We start from the raw sequence: 19,058 nt of genomic DNA, 5'->3' as shown, positions 1-19,058 counted from the left end.
GTCAGTATATTTACTGAACATTTCACTTTTTTGTCCAAGCTCTACTCGGAGCTGTTGTTTAATATAAAAAATTACTATTGTTAATAATATTAGCCTTTTTTAGTGTTGTAGGTAAGTTTTATAGGATGTGCTGAAGGCTCTAAAGTTATCCAAGAAAGAGGACAATTTAATACATAAAAACAGTAAAATAATATATTTTTTTGTGCAAAACCTAACTAAGGAAGTGTGATGCAGGCAGTTTGACAGCTAAAAATGTATGTCTAGATATCAGTCGACCAGCAGCTGGCAGAGGAAAAATCAGGGGATCTTAGATATCATAAACATCTGCGATAAATGTCTTTGTAATCCATCTAACAGCACACATCCATCTTCTTACCAAAATGTTTAGTGTTCTGTAATCCATCACAAACTGCAAAAAAAAAAAGTTTTTTTTCAAATGTTCATAATTAAGAAACCAGCGGTTCCAAATTCTGACCTTTTGTTCAGTTTACTGCTGTTATGTATGGGTACTTTTCATTGTTTCAGAAAATGAATGTGTTTTTGTTAGAGACTGGTTGGTTCTAGCTGTTAAATACCTGATTGAGATGTTAAACTATAAAAGTGAGTACTTGCCCTGTGAGCAAGTACTCACAGGGCATTGGCTGATTGTTGGAGTTTTCTCCGTATTATTGTATTGTCTCAGCCTTACAATACAAAGGGTGTTGAGGACACTGACGTTGTGGTTTGGATCTATATAAAATTGAATTGAAATGCTCTATAAGAGGAATTTCAGCTCAATAAAAGTACAACTATGACTATAGAATTATGTTTACTGAAATGAATGATGGGTCTAGACATTTTTAAAGAGTTCTCTTTTGTTATTATGTGCTGTACATTATAAATCAAAAATCTTAACTAATCATATAATAAGAATGCCTCACCAACGGTGCTGGATGGCTGCACTGATGCAGCCCTATCCAGAGACTTCTGCTTCTTGTCTTTGTCCTTATCCCTGCGTCTATGGCAGCGGTGATGGTGGTGATGGTGGTGGGCTCTGTCTTGGCCCTGGACCTGGCCCATCCCTGCAGAGGACTGAGCCTGACTGGGGCGTTCCAGGTCATAGTCCTTCAGCCCGACATCCTGGTAATGGTGCTGTGGTGTCAGCGAGGATGCTGAGCGTTTTATAGGACTGAGGTCCACAATCGGCTGAGAAGGGAAGAGATGTGGGGAAGTGTTATGAGACTAGAGAGTGTGAAGCTGGAAGTAGTGGTTTTTACCCAAATCAATTTTACTGAATCACCAAAATATGCACAACACACAATGAGACAGCCTTTTGTTTAAAGACTGACATTCGATCCCATCTACTCAAAGCACAGATGTTAAAAAAAATTAACAAGAAGGAACAAAAATCTGTCACACAACCTGAAGCTACTGGACTTCACTAGCAACTCTGTTAGTGAACAAAGAAAAGGTGGGGGTGGTGACACTGGCTTTTGTGGCATTTTATTCTTTTCCCAAGAGGGTACGTCTAACTTTACAAAGAATGTAAATAATGAGTCAATTACTACAAGGTTAGCCTCAAATTAAGGTTGTGGCAGCTTGGGCTGTCAAAATGTCAAGTTACTCTGTATTATTGTGGCTAAAGAAATTTATGATCAGGATTATATCTGGGAAAAGTGATTTTGTTTGTATAGCTTGACTTTTTCATTGTGTTTTGTCTCTTTTGGCAAATGAATTATGTTAGAAATGCCTGTATAGAGGAGATGGAGAAAGTCAATAACTGTAACTAGCTAATTACAGTGTCTTATGCTTATGCTGCTGTATATAATCCACTATCCACTTAAATATCACAATTCTTCTACATTGTGAATATCCAGTGCCCAAGTGACAACTTATTGTATCGGTTTTTAGCCATCAGGCCTAAAATTTAGTTGCTTGTTGCTTTGCTTTACTCACCATTGAAAACATAGGCATTCCAACCAACAGCTATATCTTAATCTAATTACTTAAATCCATGTAAAGATGATCCAGACACTCATATTTTGCCAAAATATGGCCATGCACACCCAGAGATATGTTTACCTGTGCTACATTTAACCAATTCTGCAGCAGAAACATGCTGGAAACACAGTACTGACGTATCAGTAGTTGTGATGAACTTTACAGAGACATTAGTATTATAAGTACTTATTTCTGTGTCTGCCTGATTAAAATACTTTTCCTTTTTGCTCCGTTTTGGGTCTACCATACCAGCACCTGAGAAAATAAGCTCATTAGCTGCTTAGTGATCCATTATTTTTTACCAGACAGCCTATAATATATAGTGATTAAAGCAGAATTATTTAGAGGTGTGTTGCTTTAAATTTGCACAGTCATCCTATATTTTCTCCCAAGGAATAAGTACTTTGAATAAATGCCTGGAGGACAGTGACACTCACCCCAACAAAGTCTTACCTTACTGACCAGTACAGCTACCAGGTAACTTGTGTGATAGGAAGCTGGAACAGCAGCTGAGTTACAACCCCATCTGCTGGTTGCTGTGTAGATTTCATTTAATTGTTTTAGCCAATCAAAAACATTGTCTTTAATCATACTGTCAGCCTTAGGATGCCAACTAAATAACAGATAAATGGTTGGTGGAGTTTTTTTTCTTTCAATTTTTCTTTATTTTTTGGTACATTGATTGCTGCTTTCACAGACAGGACGTGCTATTCTTTTTGTTCCTACCTCACAGTCTAGCCTGTAGCAACAGTCACACAACAATATCACAACACTGCCAACAAAATAAAATCTAAATCATATTACCAAGTCAGTTTATCTAGTCCACAGTCTTAAAATCTTACCTCTTAGATGAGTTGCATAATCTCTTAATTCTTCCTGTCTCTATTCACACCACTGGAAGAAACAGTGATGTGATAGAAAGGTTTTCTATATTTTAATAGAGAACATGCCTTCAATTAAGAGGCTGTAAAAGACTGGATTTTATCTGGAAAAATAAGATTTTAAGACCGAACATGACAACAAATGACAGATAAAGTTGGAGAAGGTTTTAAAAAGAAAACCTTTTAGAAGCAGAAAAGCAGCAGTACCGTCTCAACCTTGTGTTTCTTTTTTAAAGATCACACTAACTCACAAGCAAAAACTACACACTAGATAAAAACACTTACATACATACACACATTTTTACCAAAGTGTAGTACTGTACTGCTGTAACTAATGACTGAAAAGCAGGACAGAGTGCTTGACATACCTCAGTTAAACATACAAATGCTTTTTCTGGGTATGTTTAACGGCTAATACTGGGTTTTTTTTTATGTGTTTACTGTGTCTAATAACAGTCTAATGGGATGAGCAGTTATTAAACTGTGAGGTGGGGGTCATTTTATCAATGATGGTGGGGAGGGTGTGAACTCCTGTGATGAGAGGAGCACATGGAGGTAAACAGACATGAGAAAAGAAGAAAAAAAAGAGGGTGTGGACGAGAGGAGGAGAGAGGAGAAGAAAGAGAGGTGTGGCACAACAGGTGGTACATACTGCCAGGTGGGTCCCAGGGGCGTGGCGAGGGTGGCTCCGCTATCAGACAGCACACACAAGAGGAGGTGGGCAAAACATTAGCAGTGAGCATCGAAATCAGGAGAAAGGGAAGACAGAAGAGGAGAGCAGAATCTGAAGAAGGATGAGTCAGTTGATATTCTGCATTATATTTCTGTCAATGTATCCAATGAAAAGACCAAAACCAGCAATGTGTTCATCCTGCTTGTCAATACACACATGTGTCATCGTTACCATGTGGTCCCGGAGACATCGACTGTATGGAAACTACCACAAAACGTGGTTTTTAGTCATTTTAATACTTTGGTCATATATGTGGCTGTTTGTATGTGGACAGGAGGAAACAGTCACGTGATAGAAAGTCTTTCAAACTTTTAATACTGAAAAAGTAGAAGGTTAGATTTTGTCTGGAAAAAAAACAAATGGCAGATATGTGTCATTTGTATAAAGCCACAAACTTTACAGGTGTGTAGCTGATATCATGCATAGCATTAGTTTTATACAAGCCATGGAGACCAGATCAGCTACATCAGCTGATCTCAATGCCAACACACTTTTTCTTTCCTTCTTCACATTTAAATGGCAAATCTCACATAAGGTGTGTCATTTTCAGCTTTAACCTTAAATGCTCATCTGCGAGCCACTTTGGCGCTCACCTCCTCCCCAGTTTTGCCTGCTTTTATTGACTTAATCAATGCCACGTCTGTTGTCACTGATACCCACTTTGTTTTGTATATGGGCCTCGCTGCAGCTCTCTTTGCCTCTGGCTGCAATATCATGTCATGCCATCAAGTCGAAATTATTGCAGATGGAATAACGGTCTTCTTTTTGATCAAAGCGATCTGGACTCCTGACTGAAATGAAGGCTGAGTTCAAAGATGGATGTGGTAGGAACTCACGGAATACTTTGGTCTGAACATAAGCATGGTGATGGGTGTTGCAGCTGGTGTGAATCATGTCCTGAATTTGAAATTAACTTTGCCCACATGTGTGGTGGCTCACAGTAGCGTATGGTATTCAGGTGGGAGGAGAGGATGTAACAGGGGGGAGGTGCACAAAACTAGACTCAGGGGTGATGAGAACAATGTCTTAGAACATGTTCTGCTCAATCTGTTGCCAGTCTTATGATTTTTTTTGCAATAAGAATAAGGTGCAGTCGATGTATTCAAATGCTTTTAAAAGACAATTAAGCAGAAAAGTGCACAAAATTGTCTCTTTATCATGTGTTCACATTGCTCTGCTTTGTGACTTCTAAGAGAAGCTGCTTCTTCTGTGACGTTGCCACTTCACTAAGCCCTATTGCAATCGGCACCTCTGTATGTACACCAGCTACATTTGACATTTTTTTGTGTCTTTAAAGACATTAAAAGAGCATCAAAAATGTGTATTGATATGCTGCTAAATACGACATTTGCACTATTTACTCATACTTGATTCATCTTTGCTCTAAAAACAATTATTAGAAAAAGTGTAAAATATTAATCCATGAACTTGCACATTGTTGGGTTTGATCCTTTGCAAAAATTTCTTGACAGAAATGAAAAACAGAGTAACTCCAGCCTGGTCCGTTAAAATAGAGAGAGCGTGAGAGATCAAAATGCAACATAAACATAAGGAAAGCACATGTTACGTGTTGTGGAAGAGAGCAGACCAACAGAGACTCACAAACGCAGACAGGCAAACGGCAAGGCTAAACTGACAAGATCTGACAGGTGGAAAAATCCAGAAACACAGAAATGATGGACAGAAAATTTATCTTAACATGACATCCATATGCAGCAGCCACGAGCAGCTACTGTAACTCACAAAAGTGAAATAATTAATAATGGTTGCTAAAAACGTGCATGTCATAACAATGAACAAATTAGTGCAGTCACTCAGACGTTCTTGTAGGTGAGCGTGATTACAGTAAATATCATGAAAATGTAAGAAAATTATAGGACTTAAAAATTTCAGCTAGACCAGAAAAAACCTAAATATGAGACACTGGGTCTCCACTGTCAAGCATGGTTTTATTACATCGTTTGTGTGACAATATTTGCAGATACGATAGAGTGCTGCAGGGATAACATTGTTTGTGGGCTACCCCAGAAGTCAGCATCAAGCTGGTTTCCTTAACAACAAGCCAATTTGATTTTTATGCCAGCTTTTTCAATCTGTATTGCAAAAAAAACCCCAAAACTGAAAGATACCTAATTTTAATGCTATGATAATCATGCAGCATATGTTTTATGACTTTTTCTAATATAACTATGTAAAGTGTTAACATTTGTCTCTAAATTGACTGCATTACTGTCACATGACTTTACCACCTAACCTCCTATGTTAGCTATGATATAGCTTTTCTAGTCTCATTCAGCTGTTTGGTAGCAGACCTATCTTTATGTTCTAGAATGTTTATATTAAATACACCTATCAATTCATGCATTTAACAAAAAACTCACTGTTTTAGAGACAACCGAACTGGAGCAACTGGTGCAAAATGCCAAATCATTTCTGGGTTTTAGGACCCATCCCTGCAGCACTCTACACTCATAGAAATGCATATTATAAAATAAAATATTTTAGTGTTTTGGTTGCAGGAGATATAAACTTAAAGTTAAACATCTTAGGTAATGTGCTTAGCTGTTTCCATTCAGACATTTAAAAAAAAGAAAAGCATTACTGTCATGTCTGTGCATTATGTGAGCTTTTAATATCTAAGACTTCATATCTGAGGTTCATCTATCACTTTTCTGTATAACAGATTTCAAGCTTGTCATGCTTTAAGAACTCTCAGTGCTGTACCTCATCTGGTTATTGCCTTGGTAATATTATTGCCTTTTCTACATCATTACAAATTAACAAAACCTTCTATCGCATCAAAGGTAGAGTAAATTGTTGTTTCTACACTGGATGCATTTTAGTTAATGGATTTGGTAACGAGCGAGCTATGATCAAAGTACAGAAACCAAAAAGTTAGAAACAGTATTTTATAGTTTTGTCCCTACCAGGTGTGATAGCTCCTCTCAGTTAGTGTGAAGCTGCTTCCTGTTAACTGTCTAATTTCCTCTATCTGCATATTTATTGTATCTTTTATTCTTTACACATCTCCATGCTGAATTTCCTCCTCGGTAAAATATCTGAAATTCTCAAGAGAGGTCAACAGGCTGAATTGATGCGGACTGACAGAGAGCCACTGCTTCCGGCTGCATTCTCTAACCAGTAACCCTTCAGCAGCCCATCAGCCATTTTCAGTCTATTTTATCTAAAAAAAAAAAATCCTAAAGTTGCACAATTTCTGGACTAAAACAAGAATCTAGAAAACAAAAAAGTATTGTAAGATTCTTCCTGTGAGCAGTAAAACAAGAGGCATGACCTCATGAGCACCAGAGAGCTTACATAGTATTCAGCATTTAGTCGGGGAAGAGAGGCTGCTCTGCAGTGACCTTCCAGGCTGGGATATGCCTCTGCATCTGAAGTGTTCTCCACCTGCTTTAGTTCAACCTGTTCCTAAAGGAAATAAATGTACAGAGACAACACAGGCATAAGTGCATATACTTAGAGTGTATGTTATATAATAAACATTTTAATGACTGATTTTTTTTACCTGAGGTCTTGTTAAATTTTGCACATCCTCCGACTGGCCTCTCTGCAGCTTTCTTCGACTTTTGGGCCTCTGTGAAGCCTGAGAAACATCTCCAGACTGGGAATGTTTTATGGCAGTCCTTTGGTTGAGTCTGTATAAGAAACAAAGACTGACTATACTATCGGATGCTGTCAGTGGTGCAGTGTCAAGGAGGTTTTACTTCAGGTCTGTAGTTTAATTCCAGTCATTCTGAGTCTGGTGGATTCAGATGAACTCACTGATTTCAGTTTGATTTCCTCAAATAAAACTGGTAAACAATTAAAACCCTACTAGATTATAATTGCCAGGGGTGTGGTTGAATATGAACAGGAAAAAAAAAAATCAAAATAACTCAATCTGGCTGCTGTTGTATCTGGTTTGCCTGCAAATGTTTCACAGATCAACAGTTTATGGCTTTTAATCTGAGCATCTGTAATTTGTGCAACGTGCATCGTGTGGAGAACCTCGAACAGTCTGAGTCAGCTGTCTAATGAGGGAGTAATTCTTTGCAATGATATAATCAGCACAAGTCAATAATTTTAAAATGGAAAATGGAAGAGACCCTTTGTTAAACATGACCACTTAATCTAGTCAAGAGCTTCAAATACAGATCCGTGGATTTATGCAGCCGATTTGAATAAAAGCCCTGCTACTGTGATGAAATATGGTATACTCTGACTTCTGTTATTTCGTCTGGTGTTTTCATATGTATAGTGTCTTTCAGCACCACAATGCTGATGACTCCCAGCTTGTCATACCTTCATTTGGAATGACATAGATAAAGTCACTTACATTGTGTCCTTGTTAATCAAGGTGTTGGTGGTGGTGGTAGCTGTCGAGGCCTCGGGTTTTTTTTCAGGCTCAGGTGAGAGGACTTGTTTGGGCCTGGAGAACGGTGGTTCTACTTCCTGTATGTGAGTGAATGGCAGTATAGGACGGAACAAGGACCCCAATTTACTCTGGAGAAACAAGGATAGCAGAGAGTTGAAAAAACATTGGTGGAAAAAATATTAAAGCTAGTATAATTATATTTAAATCTAGTTATTAACACATCTAACACGTACAAAGATTAATGCTATAGACTATTTTTTTTTATCTTAATTTTGAACCAACCATTATTTCTTAACAGGGCATGTATTGAAATACATGCAAAAAGGCATGCAAATATTTAAGGCAAAAACAGAATTTTTATAGTTTTATCAAGGTTGAAAGTCAGTATTCGGTACAACCACCTTTATTCTTTAACACAGCTTGAACTCTCTTAGACAAACTTCCTTCAACTAGTCTTCAGAAATAGTTCTCCAGGCTTCTTGAAAGACACTGAAAGCTCTTATTTGAATGTTGGCTGATGATCCCACACTGCTTCAATACTGTTGAGGTCTGGGCTCCTTTGAGGCCAATTCATGAGTGATAGTGTTTCATTGTGTGTTTTTCTATCCAGGTATGCTTTTACTGCACTGGCACCGTGTTTGGGATCATTATCCTGCTGAAAGATGAAGCCACTCCCAATCAAGTGTTTTCCAGGTGTTAATGCATGATGGATCAAAATCTGATGGTACTTTTCTGGTTTCATCAGATTTGACCACACCCCATACACCACTGGCTTAAATGCAACGAAACTGAGCTATGACAGAGCCTTTAATGTGTTTTACAGATGGCTGTAGACACTCACTGTTGTCCTCCAATTGTCCGGTTTCCAGTGCAGTGTAAGTGTTTTTCTTTTGGAACTGGTCTATATTGGGCATTTAGTGGGAAATGGGATCAAATTATGTGTTTTTTTAATGTGTTTTTGTTACCTATTGCTAGTAACAAAGTGCCTATAGATACAACTAAAAACATAAAGAAGAAGGGGTGGCTCAAGACATTTACACAGCTACGTAAATGCAACTAAACAAAACCAAAATCTGTAAAATCTGTAAAACCAAAAGAATAAGGTGATAGAGTTCTGTGATAATTCTCATCATTAAAGATGACACTTTAAACAACCAGATTTTTTTTAAATCCTTTTTCGGAATTCGAATAGCAGCAGCGTTGTTTCTATGTTTTGTTTCTTTTCCTTTCCTTTTACTTTAATCCTTTAATTTGTCAAATATCAAAAATCAATGTGTTAAGAAATACTCTGAACACAAGTCTAAAAAGGACCAAAAGAAGGAAGGAATTCAAGAGGCAAGGATACCAAAGAAAGGCGAGCTTTAATTTTAACTTGAATAAACAGGAAGGAAGAAAAAAAACAACAACCCAGAAACAGCCTGAAGCAAACAAACAAAAGTGAAGGTTGGCAAACAAAAGCATGGGAAGTGACTAAGGCTGGATGATCAGGAAAAACTACACAAAAAATAATGTAACCTCACAATGACTTAGAATAGAACTGGAAAGAAACAAAGGAGATGAACACACACACACAAACAGGTTGGATAAAGAAGAGGGTACACAGGCTGCTAAACAGATGGACTGACATCTAACCAGGGGAACAGGGGACTATAAATACACAAGGAACAAACACGAAACAGGTGCAACCAGTGAGGGCAAGGCAGACAATGGGTGTGACCAAATAGTCTAATTTGCTTAGGATTTTTTGTAACTGGATGAAGTGAGCTGGAGATAATAACGCATGGCTGAATTTTGCTTCAGTGATGTACCTGAGGTCCATCTGAAGAATTCTGCTGCTGGAGTCTCTTGGCACGATTCTGCTTATAGAAGTCGTAGATCATTAGAGCCGCATAGACTTTCCCCACAGTCAGCTCGTTATCTAGAAGAGACAAGTGAGAGACAGTTCCTCCAAGTAAGCAGCAGATGGCGACAGAGGAGCAGCAAAATTACAACCCGGGGGGTGAGACTGCAACAGTTTGCAGCAGGATTACTCGAGCAAAACAAAAGAAAACACACGGCAACAAAAATGAATCATCTTATGAAGTAGTTAGTACACAGTCCACTAGTGACCAGGTAACTGTACAGTGGTTTAACTTTTTATGGCGTGTATGTCTTCACAACAGATGTGCTTCTCTTTAATGTTCTCACCACAGTAAACACCTTTTGTTTTTTACTTTAAAAACTAAAATCTGCAAAGCTCATTAACAGAATTTAATTTTAAACTGTTTGTTTTCTTTAATCTAGCCTAACGTTCGAGCTCAAACAAGAGTGATAAGATAGAAGGAAACATAGCAAAAACAAAACTTAAAAGGTAAAGTTAGTAAAAATAAAAACCATATAACCAGCAAAAACTAGTAAATCCCATCAGAGCCCGCACACAGCTGTAGCTCACATTTATGCGGCGTCACCAGCAGATCCATGGTCTTCTGTGACAGGTTGGGCCACACTCGGTTTATTTCCCTCTTCAGGTCAGCATCGCACAAACGCTGTGCCAGCATGCCTGAGGACGAGCCCACAAACATGTCACATCGCATCTGCACCAGAGAGTTCAGCCCCATTCACATTCACATCAAAGATGTCAGGGCAGCTGCAAGGGATTCTGGCTTTTGTAGTTTTAGTCTCACCAGATGCCAGCTTGATCTCCAGGGCGGTGCGAATCAGGGCCATCAGGGTGGAGGTGAAATGCACTGTGTTGTCATCTGCAATTGGCATGTTCATCTTCACCAATCGCTACACAACAAATTAAAGGATTGCTCATCAATTCTGGATTTATCTCATTTTAAAAGATTAAGAAACACCAGAACAACAAAGATTTGTTTTCATTAACTGGTATGATGATCTACAGTTACATGCTGTGGCAGCAAATAATGATACATGGCCATATTATTTAATATAGACATGATAAGAATGACAAGAGATGCCCATCACAACAGATAAAACAAAAAGAATGCAGCAAATGCATCGACTACAGAATCATTAGTGATTAAAAGAGTAAATATTTGGGGTGAGGTTAATAAAATAATTTTTCTCCTATGTTTACTGTAAAATTAAAGTAAAAATGCAAAAAAATAAATAAATTCTTTGAAAAAAGATATATCAGTCATCACTATCAATTATTTTAGTCCATCCAAATAAAGATTCACCCTTTTTTTGCCACAAGCTAACAGCAGTAAACAGAGCCGTTTATGGCTGCTGTCGTTGCTACGAGACTGCTACATGGCACAGTTCTCCGAAAACTGAAAATATGATTAACTTATAATGCTGAGCACTGTGAGCCTTCACTGCTGCTGCTGCTGCTGGAAACATGCAGCAGCATGCCCTTCGTTCTCGAAATAGTCACTTAAGGAGGAGAAAAGAAAGGTCGCTGGTGGGCACGCAGCTCTTTAATCAGTTTGACAGAAAAACCAACCATCAAAATGTTAATGTGCTGAAAATGCTGCAAGAGATAAAAATCAAGCCGGTATTTTCTATGTGCTTATGGTCTGTGGGGTTTATTCCTGCTATAATATCCTAAAAACACTGAGCAAGGAACAGAAGACGGGGAATCTTGTTTAACTTTCTGTTAACTTTCAGTGAAAGTCTTTCACTGAAGCTGCACATTAATTTTATCTGAATGTTCAAATGCTTTTTTGCCATAGACTAGACATAAGTTACACATAGCCACTATCACCCAATAGTTAATGACATTCTGTTGTGAAACTTCAAGCTCAGCAATTTTGCTGTTGGCGTATTGCCATTTCAAAACTGGATGACTGAGTTGCAGACCTGACTGAAACTAGGGTTTGAGATGACAGACTTCCTTTTGCATTCATAGGAGTTTCCCCTGGTGGTCATTGGAAAGAATGCAGGTTTAAGGCACTACATCCATCTTTTATATACATTCTATGGTTCTGGGGTTTCACTTGTCCTCCATCACTTTAGGGCTAAATTACCTTATAGTTACATTATAATAGATACTTTTTTCTAGAAGGAAAAAAAAGTCCAAGTCAAATTTTAGTAAAATTAAAAACTGCACCAACTTTCACTCTGTATTTTTCTCCTACTTGTTCACACCCTACCTGTAATGGTTCTATTTCCTAAATAAAAAATCCCAAGAACCATTTGATTATAGTGCTAAATTATTATTGTTCTATGTGAGAACAATGTGAATCTATTTAAATTGGAAATTTATGTTTATAATAGAGCTTCCACAACCTCAATTTGCCAGCACCATCAAAATGAGAATATTGGTTGGTTTAAACCAGTCAACCATTTCCAATCACCTGGCTTCAAAACCTTTTTTAATGATAAGTTTCTTTGTCTTGAAACATGAAAGAACAGGTCACTGCACCAGCATAAAAGAAATTAAATTTAACTTAGTTTTGGAAAGACTTGCCTACATATTAAACTAATTAACTAATGATGACATTAATGATTACTTTTAATAGTTTAATAGCAGATTCTAGCTTCACCAGTCTGACGATTTGCTGCTTTTCTCTCTTCCATATTATTCAAAATTGAATGTACTTAGAATTTCAGACAAAATTGGCAACTTGCAATGCAAGCTTCAGGTCCACTCTCAATACTTTTAAATTAAAAAATATTTAAAATTGCTATTAGTAGCAATTGCTTGGCAGCACTGAATCTCAAATTTTAAAAAAGTAAACAACAATTTTAAAGAACTTTCACTGAATTTATTTTGCATCCATTGTTAAAAAGCAGAAACTAGTCAGCATAAATCCATGCCAGTGCAGCAATGCAATGATTCATGTACACATGCATATGTGAATATGTAATAGGGGTGGTGGAAGCATGCATGTATTGCATGTATGACTTTGAACTGCAACTGGAGAAAGTTCAGACACAGCAGAAAAACAGGATAGCTATAATTGATGGTCTTCACTTTCTTCAAGTCAAATGGACACAACACAGATATACAGAAAGAAGATGAAGAGATGGAGCTTAGAGGCGAGTAACAGAGGAGGAGGAGGGGCAGTTAGTGCCTGGACTGTAGAAAACATCGACACATATGAAGTCTTGCTTCTGTAGTTCTCAGAAACAGACTGAATAAGAATAAAAGCTGAAGACACAAGACGAAGAAACACACCATCAAATAGGTGCTAGATGCTGTTATGCAGAAAACATACGTGCAAAGACATAAGCTGCACATATTGGCCACAAAAGAGGGAAGAGAGTGAAAAAGAAATCCTCAGAGAGGATAAAATGTCAAAAGGGAGAGTGATGCTTTGTCTACAGTCAGAACATAAAAGTGTAAACTAACGGGCAACAGTGACAACTGTGACTAGGATGATAACGTGTTCTTTAGAAACTAAGGGAGGTTAACAAAGAGTGTGATCAACAGAAAAGTGGTGTGAGTGGAGAAATAGAAAAAAAATGGAAATGGGGAAGATAAAAATGCTAGCCTTGCTCTCAAGTGGACCGCTGCTCTTGCTTTGTTCAATGTCTTTCCCTTCCGATTCACAAAAACAAGAGTTATATTTGGAGATGCAGCCACGTCAGACCCAGACATTTTTAACTGGGGCAAGGGCAGGGCTGCTTTAAATCTGATTCATTTCGACAGTTGCGCACATACTGGAACCACTCACATTAAGTCTGCATGCTAAGAGGTTAGCAGCCAGCACAGGGACTACCTGAGGATTGTCGAGGTATATACATATACTTGACTCCCACTTGACAAGGATAAAAGGTCTTCTAATCACAGGACACATGGGAAAGGGTCTCTTTTATTCTGTTCAGTGATAAGATGATGGTGAAAATGTTTTAAAATGACTCATTTTGGAGGAATGAGCGATTCCTCAATAAATCCTTTTTAGCACGTGAATCCAGATTTGATCCTTCAAGAAAAAATCACTAAATATTCTCTCTCTTTTTTTTTAAATTCTTAAACCAGATTTCATTTAAATATGTAAGCTTAATTCCTGACATAGCTTTTATAGTTCTCTCTGGGGGAGATCAGACCCAAAGCAAGTTAGCTTGTTGTGTATTTAGCAGAAGGTACAATTCACAATTTTCTGCTTTTATCTCAGGTTAAGGTCTGCACTAGCTTTCTTTCATAGCTTTCACAATGCAGAAACTAGAGAATACATTCAGCCATTTTTATGTCACAGCTGGCCCTTACATAGTGGGCTATGTGCTAACATTTATGTTAGTATTACATTGCGGGGTACGTTAGCATGCTAACATTTGCTAACTAATTAAACCCTAAGAATAGCCTAGGCTTGCCAGATCTAAACTAACAGTTTCTAAGTACAAAAAAAGAAAGAATAAAACAAAAAGAGGCTACGGTTTAACAAATCACCAAATCTGTTACAATTTTCTCTATATGAACATAAAGTGTCAACCAGATTTCACCAAAGCCATCAGGAAAAGAAATTAATTTTAAACGTGATTCATCTGTATGTTGTCATCCCTTAAGACCTGTTGGAAACCTGGCAGATAATCAAAACACTACTTTTTTACCATTTATCTTGTGGGGTATATCCTTAAAGGTATTTTCTTGATCTTACAGACATCAACAGTATTTCCAAAGTAACAAAATAAGAGAACAGGGGAACGTAGTGTTTGTGTGGATCTTTGCACCCTTTTTTTAAACCAAACATTTCCAGATGCAACTGACCCACAGCTGGATTATCCTACAGGTCTGTTACTTGCTACTTGACCAAATCACAGAATGGCATGCATTAAGTTCATAAATGGTGTTCAATCTCCACTAATCCTTGCGAAAAATATCTCATCCAAATGGCTAGATGTTCTTTCCTCACCAGCTAGTCGCTATCTTTGTTTTTCTGTTAATTGGTGCTTGGCAGATGGTGTACAGTGGATTTAGCAGAGCATGTTCACTGAAAACAGCCACCTGCTGCTGCTGCTGCTGCTGCTGCTGGAAACAGGGGTGCCAAGACGGCCATAAAACCAAAACAATAAGCAAAAGCTCTGTGGAGTTACAGAATACATAATAATTTTCTGTGGTGTCAACATAGAAAGTAACCACAGGTTTAACTATCAAACAGAAAAAAACATATTTTAGTTGATGCTGCTGCCATTTTAATAAGCAATACCTCCTATTTTCCAATGGAGACTTTGTGAATATGATGCTTTCCTCATCTCTCTGATTTATTTCTATTTATCACTGTTGCCTGGCCCTCTGGAGCAGACTAACAAAATGCACAGAAAACCCTCACAGAGCAGGAAAAGCCCAGAGAGCCACACAAGAACACAGAAAGAACATCAGAACAGCAGGCCAGAAGATATCAGCTGTGACACACTGACAGAAGCCTGAAGATGTTTGACAGGTGAGCACAGGCAACCTGCAGTGGCTGCAGGAGGAAGGGATAAGGAAGGAGGAAGATGCGATTCTACCTTATAGGCGACTCGGGGTGGACATTTCTTTCCCAAACCTAGTGGAGGGGACATGTCCCGAAGCATCTCGTACATATCCCGGTAAGCTATGCGGCCACTTGTCAGGGAAAGGTTGGTAGGAGACCATGGAAGGAAGGATGGAGTGTCCCCAGGTGAGGAGGTGGAGTGGTTAAAAGGAGAATGGGAAGTTGTAACAGAAAGTGGCAAAACCAAAAAAAGAGAAGGGAGAGGAAACACAGAAATCCTTGTTAATAAGATTTCCAGGATATGATGACCAGGAATGCCATCCTAGTTGAATTTACAGATTCAGGAATGGATTCCAGAGAAGGAAGGAGGGGAGGATGATCCAGAGGATTGCCTGTACAAAGATGAAAGGTTCCCAGTGGAAGGTATGCATTAACAAATCTGAGTGCATTTTTCTTTAAAGGAATACTCTTTGAAAAAAAACAATCAATTTCAAGTAAATTTTATTGCCTGTAGCAATCCTTAAAAGGTGACTGTAGAAAGTTTGAAGGCTACTTTACAGAAGCTGCAATGACATTATATTATTTTATTTAAATAAATGGTGAAGTATCTGAAGACGTTTATAAGAATAGTTTGGTGTACTTCCTTTCTTCTTTTCCATAATTCTGGGTCAGTGTAATATATTATCTATAAATCATAATCTAAAGCGGTCATTACCAGCGGTACAAACAGTCGACAGGGTGTATTTTTGCAGTAGCCAGGGGGCACGTGAATAGATTTACTAAACTAATCTTAAAAAATAAACAAGTGTAGTGGAAAAGTTAAGATGTTCTCATACCTACAGTTGGATTACTCCAGTCTGACTCAGTTGACCCGGCTACTCTGCTGTATCACAGGATACATACATTTATGGTTATATGGCTACAGAAAGGCGTTTAGCTCAAACCTGTAGCATACACCTGGTAGTTGAGTCAGATCGAGGTCGGCCACGTTCTCACCATAATCCACTATAGAGTGCATCTGGGAGGGGACAATCCAAGGATTTTAGTGTTTCTGTTGTTTTGATCTGCCTGAGTACAACTATTGTGTTCATGTGTGCACAAATTGACTGAATAGCACCAAGTATAACGATACCAAAGAGTAATGGATAAGCAGCTGATATGGACTACCAAAATAAATGCATAAATTATTTAAACAGATAAAAAAATGATCAAAAAGTAATAAAAAATGTTCACTAAAAATATAGCTAGCAGTTGCTATTGGTAGCTAAAAGTATGTAAACTGAAAACAGAACATCTTAGCTAAATAATGTTTTACGGATAAAAAAATTAATTATTAGATGAGACATGTATAAGATAAACATAAGGATAAAATAGCTAAATAAGGTTATTAATGAAAAATTGGACATGATTAACTAAAACTATGGCTAACAACAGGTGGAAACTGTTTGCAAATGAGAGATAGCAGAACAGATGGATCTACCTATTAACAGATAATCGCTAGATAGCACTAATAGCAATTAATAGCAATAGCTAGCTAGAATAATCGGCTAAAATTACAGTTAACAGTTCAAATTTATTAGCAAGTTGTTAGATAAAGTCTGATAGTTTTTCATGAGCTTAATGTCATTTATGCAGCTAAGAGTAAATGGGAAGTTGAACATTTCAAAATTGATTTTAAATTTTAAATCAACACAGTTCTGATGACGTCCAGGGCTTCTTAGGTGCCATGAAACTTAAGAACATCTGATCTAAAACAGCAGCTTTAAATTTTTCAGTTTCACCTCTTAAGTTGGTGCTTATGAATCAAAATCTAGATGTTCAGTGGAGTATTCCTTTAACATGCACTCTTTTTCTGCATGCTAAGAGACAACAGCAGTAACCAAAGTGGAAACAAAGCACACAATGCTCTCGTCGTCAATCTTCTTTCACTCCTGTGTTTAGAAGCAGGAAAATATCTTAGACATGGCATCTGATGCCTTCCGTTTGAGGCTGACATGCTGCATTGTTTCCTGCACTCGACATGGTTACCTGCTGGCTGGTTAGTGGAGGATCGATGAGCGTTTGTATGCATGTGTGTTCAGGTCATTCTCTGGCACCCCAGGGAATGAGAAGAGACACTGACAGTCTGAAACCATCACAGTCCCTTAAAAAACAAACGGACTGTGGGGTAGTGCAAACCTTATAAGCCACCCTGCTGGGGCACTTCTTCCCCAGGCCCAGAGGAGGCGAGATAAAATGCAACAATTTGTACATATCCCGATAGCATATTCTCCCGCTGAAAGAGATGAGACATAATCGAGAGGTTAGGTTATAGGTTATCCCATTTTATCTATTCATATTGATCATTTATCAGTCAGTGGACATTAACAAACAACTGTCAAGAAGAGGCAGTTAGAAGAAAAACAAATACAGCACAATATCTTCATTTTTCAGTTTGTTTTAAATTTCTCTTTTTTAATACATCAGTGGATTTTTTTGGGAGAATTAAAAATGTGGAATGTGGAATAAATTCTGTAAGCTGCTACAAATTTGTCAGTAGAACTTTATACACTTATTGGCTGCTTATTAGTTATGATATTCTGTTGTCCAATTTTGGTGAGCCTGTGTGAACTGTTAGCTGACAGGAGTGGCATCCAGTGTGGTCTTCTGCTGCTGTAGCCCATCTTTTCAAGGTTCTATGTCTCCTGTGTTCCCACCAGGGAAGATCTTCTGCATAACATAACATATTCTGCACACTGGTTGTAACAAGTGGTTATTTGAGTTACTGTTGCTTTTCTATCAGCTTGACCCAATCTAACCATTCTCTCTGAGCTCTGGCGTCAACAAGCTGTTTTCACCCAGTAACTGCCACTCACTGGATGTTCTCCCTTGGATGTTCGATTAAAGATGATCATAGTTTTTCAATAAAAATCAAAAGCCTGATTTTAAATTCCCCCCACAAGCTGATCTTCTTTACCAACTCTGGACTTCCAACTTGTCTGTGAAACAGATCAGGTTTCACTGTGGCCTGTTTCACTGTGGAGGGATACAGAGTATCGTAACCAGTGGTGAGAGGTGGATCTCAGGCTAGGATTCAATTCCATTCAACTAAATTTTATTTACATAGTGCAAATTCACAATAACAGTTGCCTCAAAGCTCAGAAACTAAACTCCAGTTTTTAGTAAAACTGTCAGTTTTCACACCCAAAGATTAAGCTCCTTGAAAAATGTAGGTAAATAACTTCCACAGTGTAGCACATGACAACTTTTGTATAGAAAATCACCAATTTTGATAAAAGCTGAAAACGATAAGCCTTAAATGTACCTAACCCGACATAAAGAGGAGTTATAGCAGTGGAGAATAAGCTGAATGTTACTGTAGGCACTTCTGAGAGCAGCTCATTTATATTCAAAGGAATAAATAATATTTCCTCCCCCGTAATGTCTGTCAGGTGATGATAATTTCATATTTCTCATCTCTCCTGGAGTCCCGACTCACTGACAAGGCTCCTGTGAAGCTTTCGTTAAAACCTAAGGAGCCTTTCATAACCTGAGACAGATTACTGTCTCACTCAAAAACTTTTATAGTGTTTTATTAAAGGTAAACTGCTTCTGTTTGGTGTAAAGAGCAGAGAGGGTCGTGACATGAACCTGTATTCCCCAAATGGATGGATAGAAATAGTCTCTCTTCACACCACAGTGAGAGACTGAGTCGCTTTGGAGCTTATCAGCGAGGAGAGCTGAGTGGA

The 19,058-nt window shown here is 38.0% G+C and overlaps 1 protein-coding gene across 1 annotated transcript in view; it reads right to left on the bottom strand.

Annotated features, from left to right (window-relative positions):
* The window catches only part of cacna1bb (calcium channel, voltage-dependent, N type, alpha 1B subunit, b), a 207,017-nt gene that overhangs the window by 7,526 nt on the left and 180,433 nt on the right, over positions 1-19,058 (bottom strand). The window contains exons 39-47 of the mRNA XM_039614707.1: positions 15,365-15,461; positions 10,633-10,738; positions 10,401-10,508; positions 9,778-9,887; positions 7,931-8,097; positions 7,121-7,250; positions 6,913-7,023; positions 3,514-3,552; positions 921-1,185 (exon numbers count right to left, since the gene is read on the bottom strand). Coding sequence (XP_039470641.1) covers positions 921-1,185; positions 3,514-3,552; positions 6,913-7,023; positions 7,121-7,250; positions 7,931-8,097; positions 9,778-9,887; positions 10,401-10,508; positions 10,633-10,738; positions 15,365-15,461 — 1,133 coding nt within the window. The remainder of the gene's footprint in view (positions 1-920; positions 1,186-3,513; positions 3,553-6,912; positions 7,024-7,120; positions 7,251-7,930; positions 8,098-9,777; positions 9,888-10,400; positions 10,509-10,632; positions 10,739-15,364; positions 15,462-19,058) is intronic.

This window comes from Oreochromis aureus, linkage group 7, assembly GCF_013358895.1.
Source record: "Oreochromis aureus strain Israel breed Guangdong linkage group 7, ZZ_aureus, whole genome shotgun sequence".
Classification (NCBI taxonomy): domain Eukaryota; kingdom Metazoa; phylum Chordata; class Actinopteri; order Cichliformes; family Cichlidae; genus Oreochromis; species Oreochromis aureus.
Note: the sequence above shows the minus strand (reverse complement) of the source record. Positions and strands in the feature narration are given on the sequence as shown.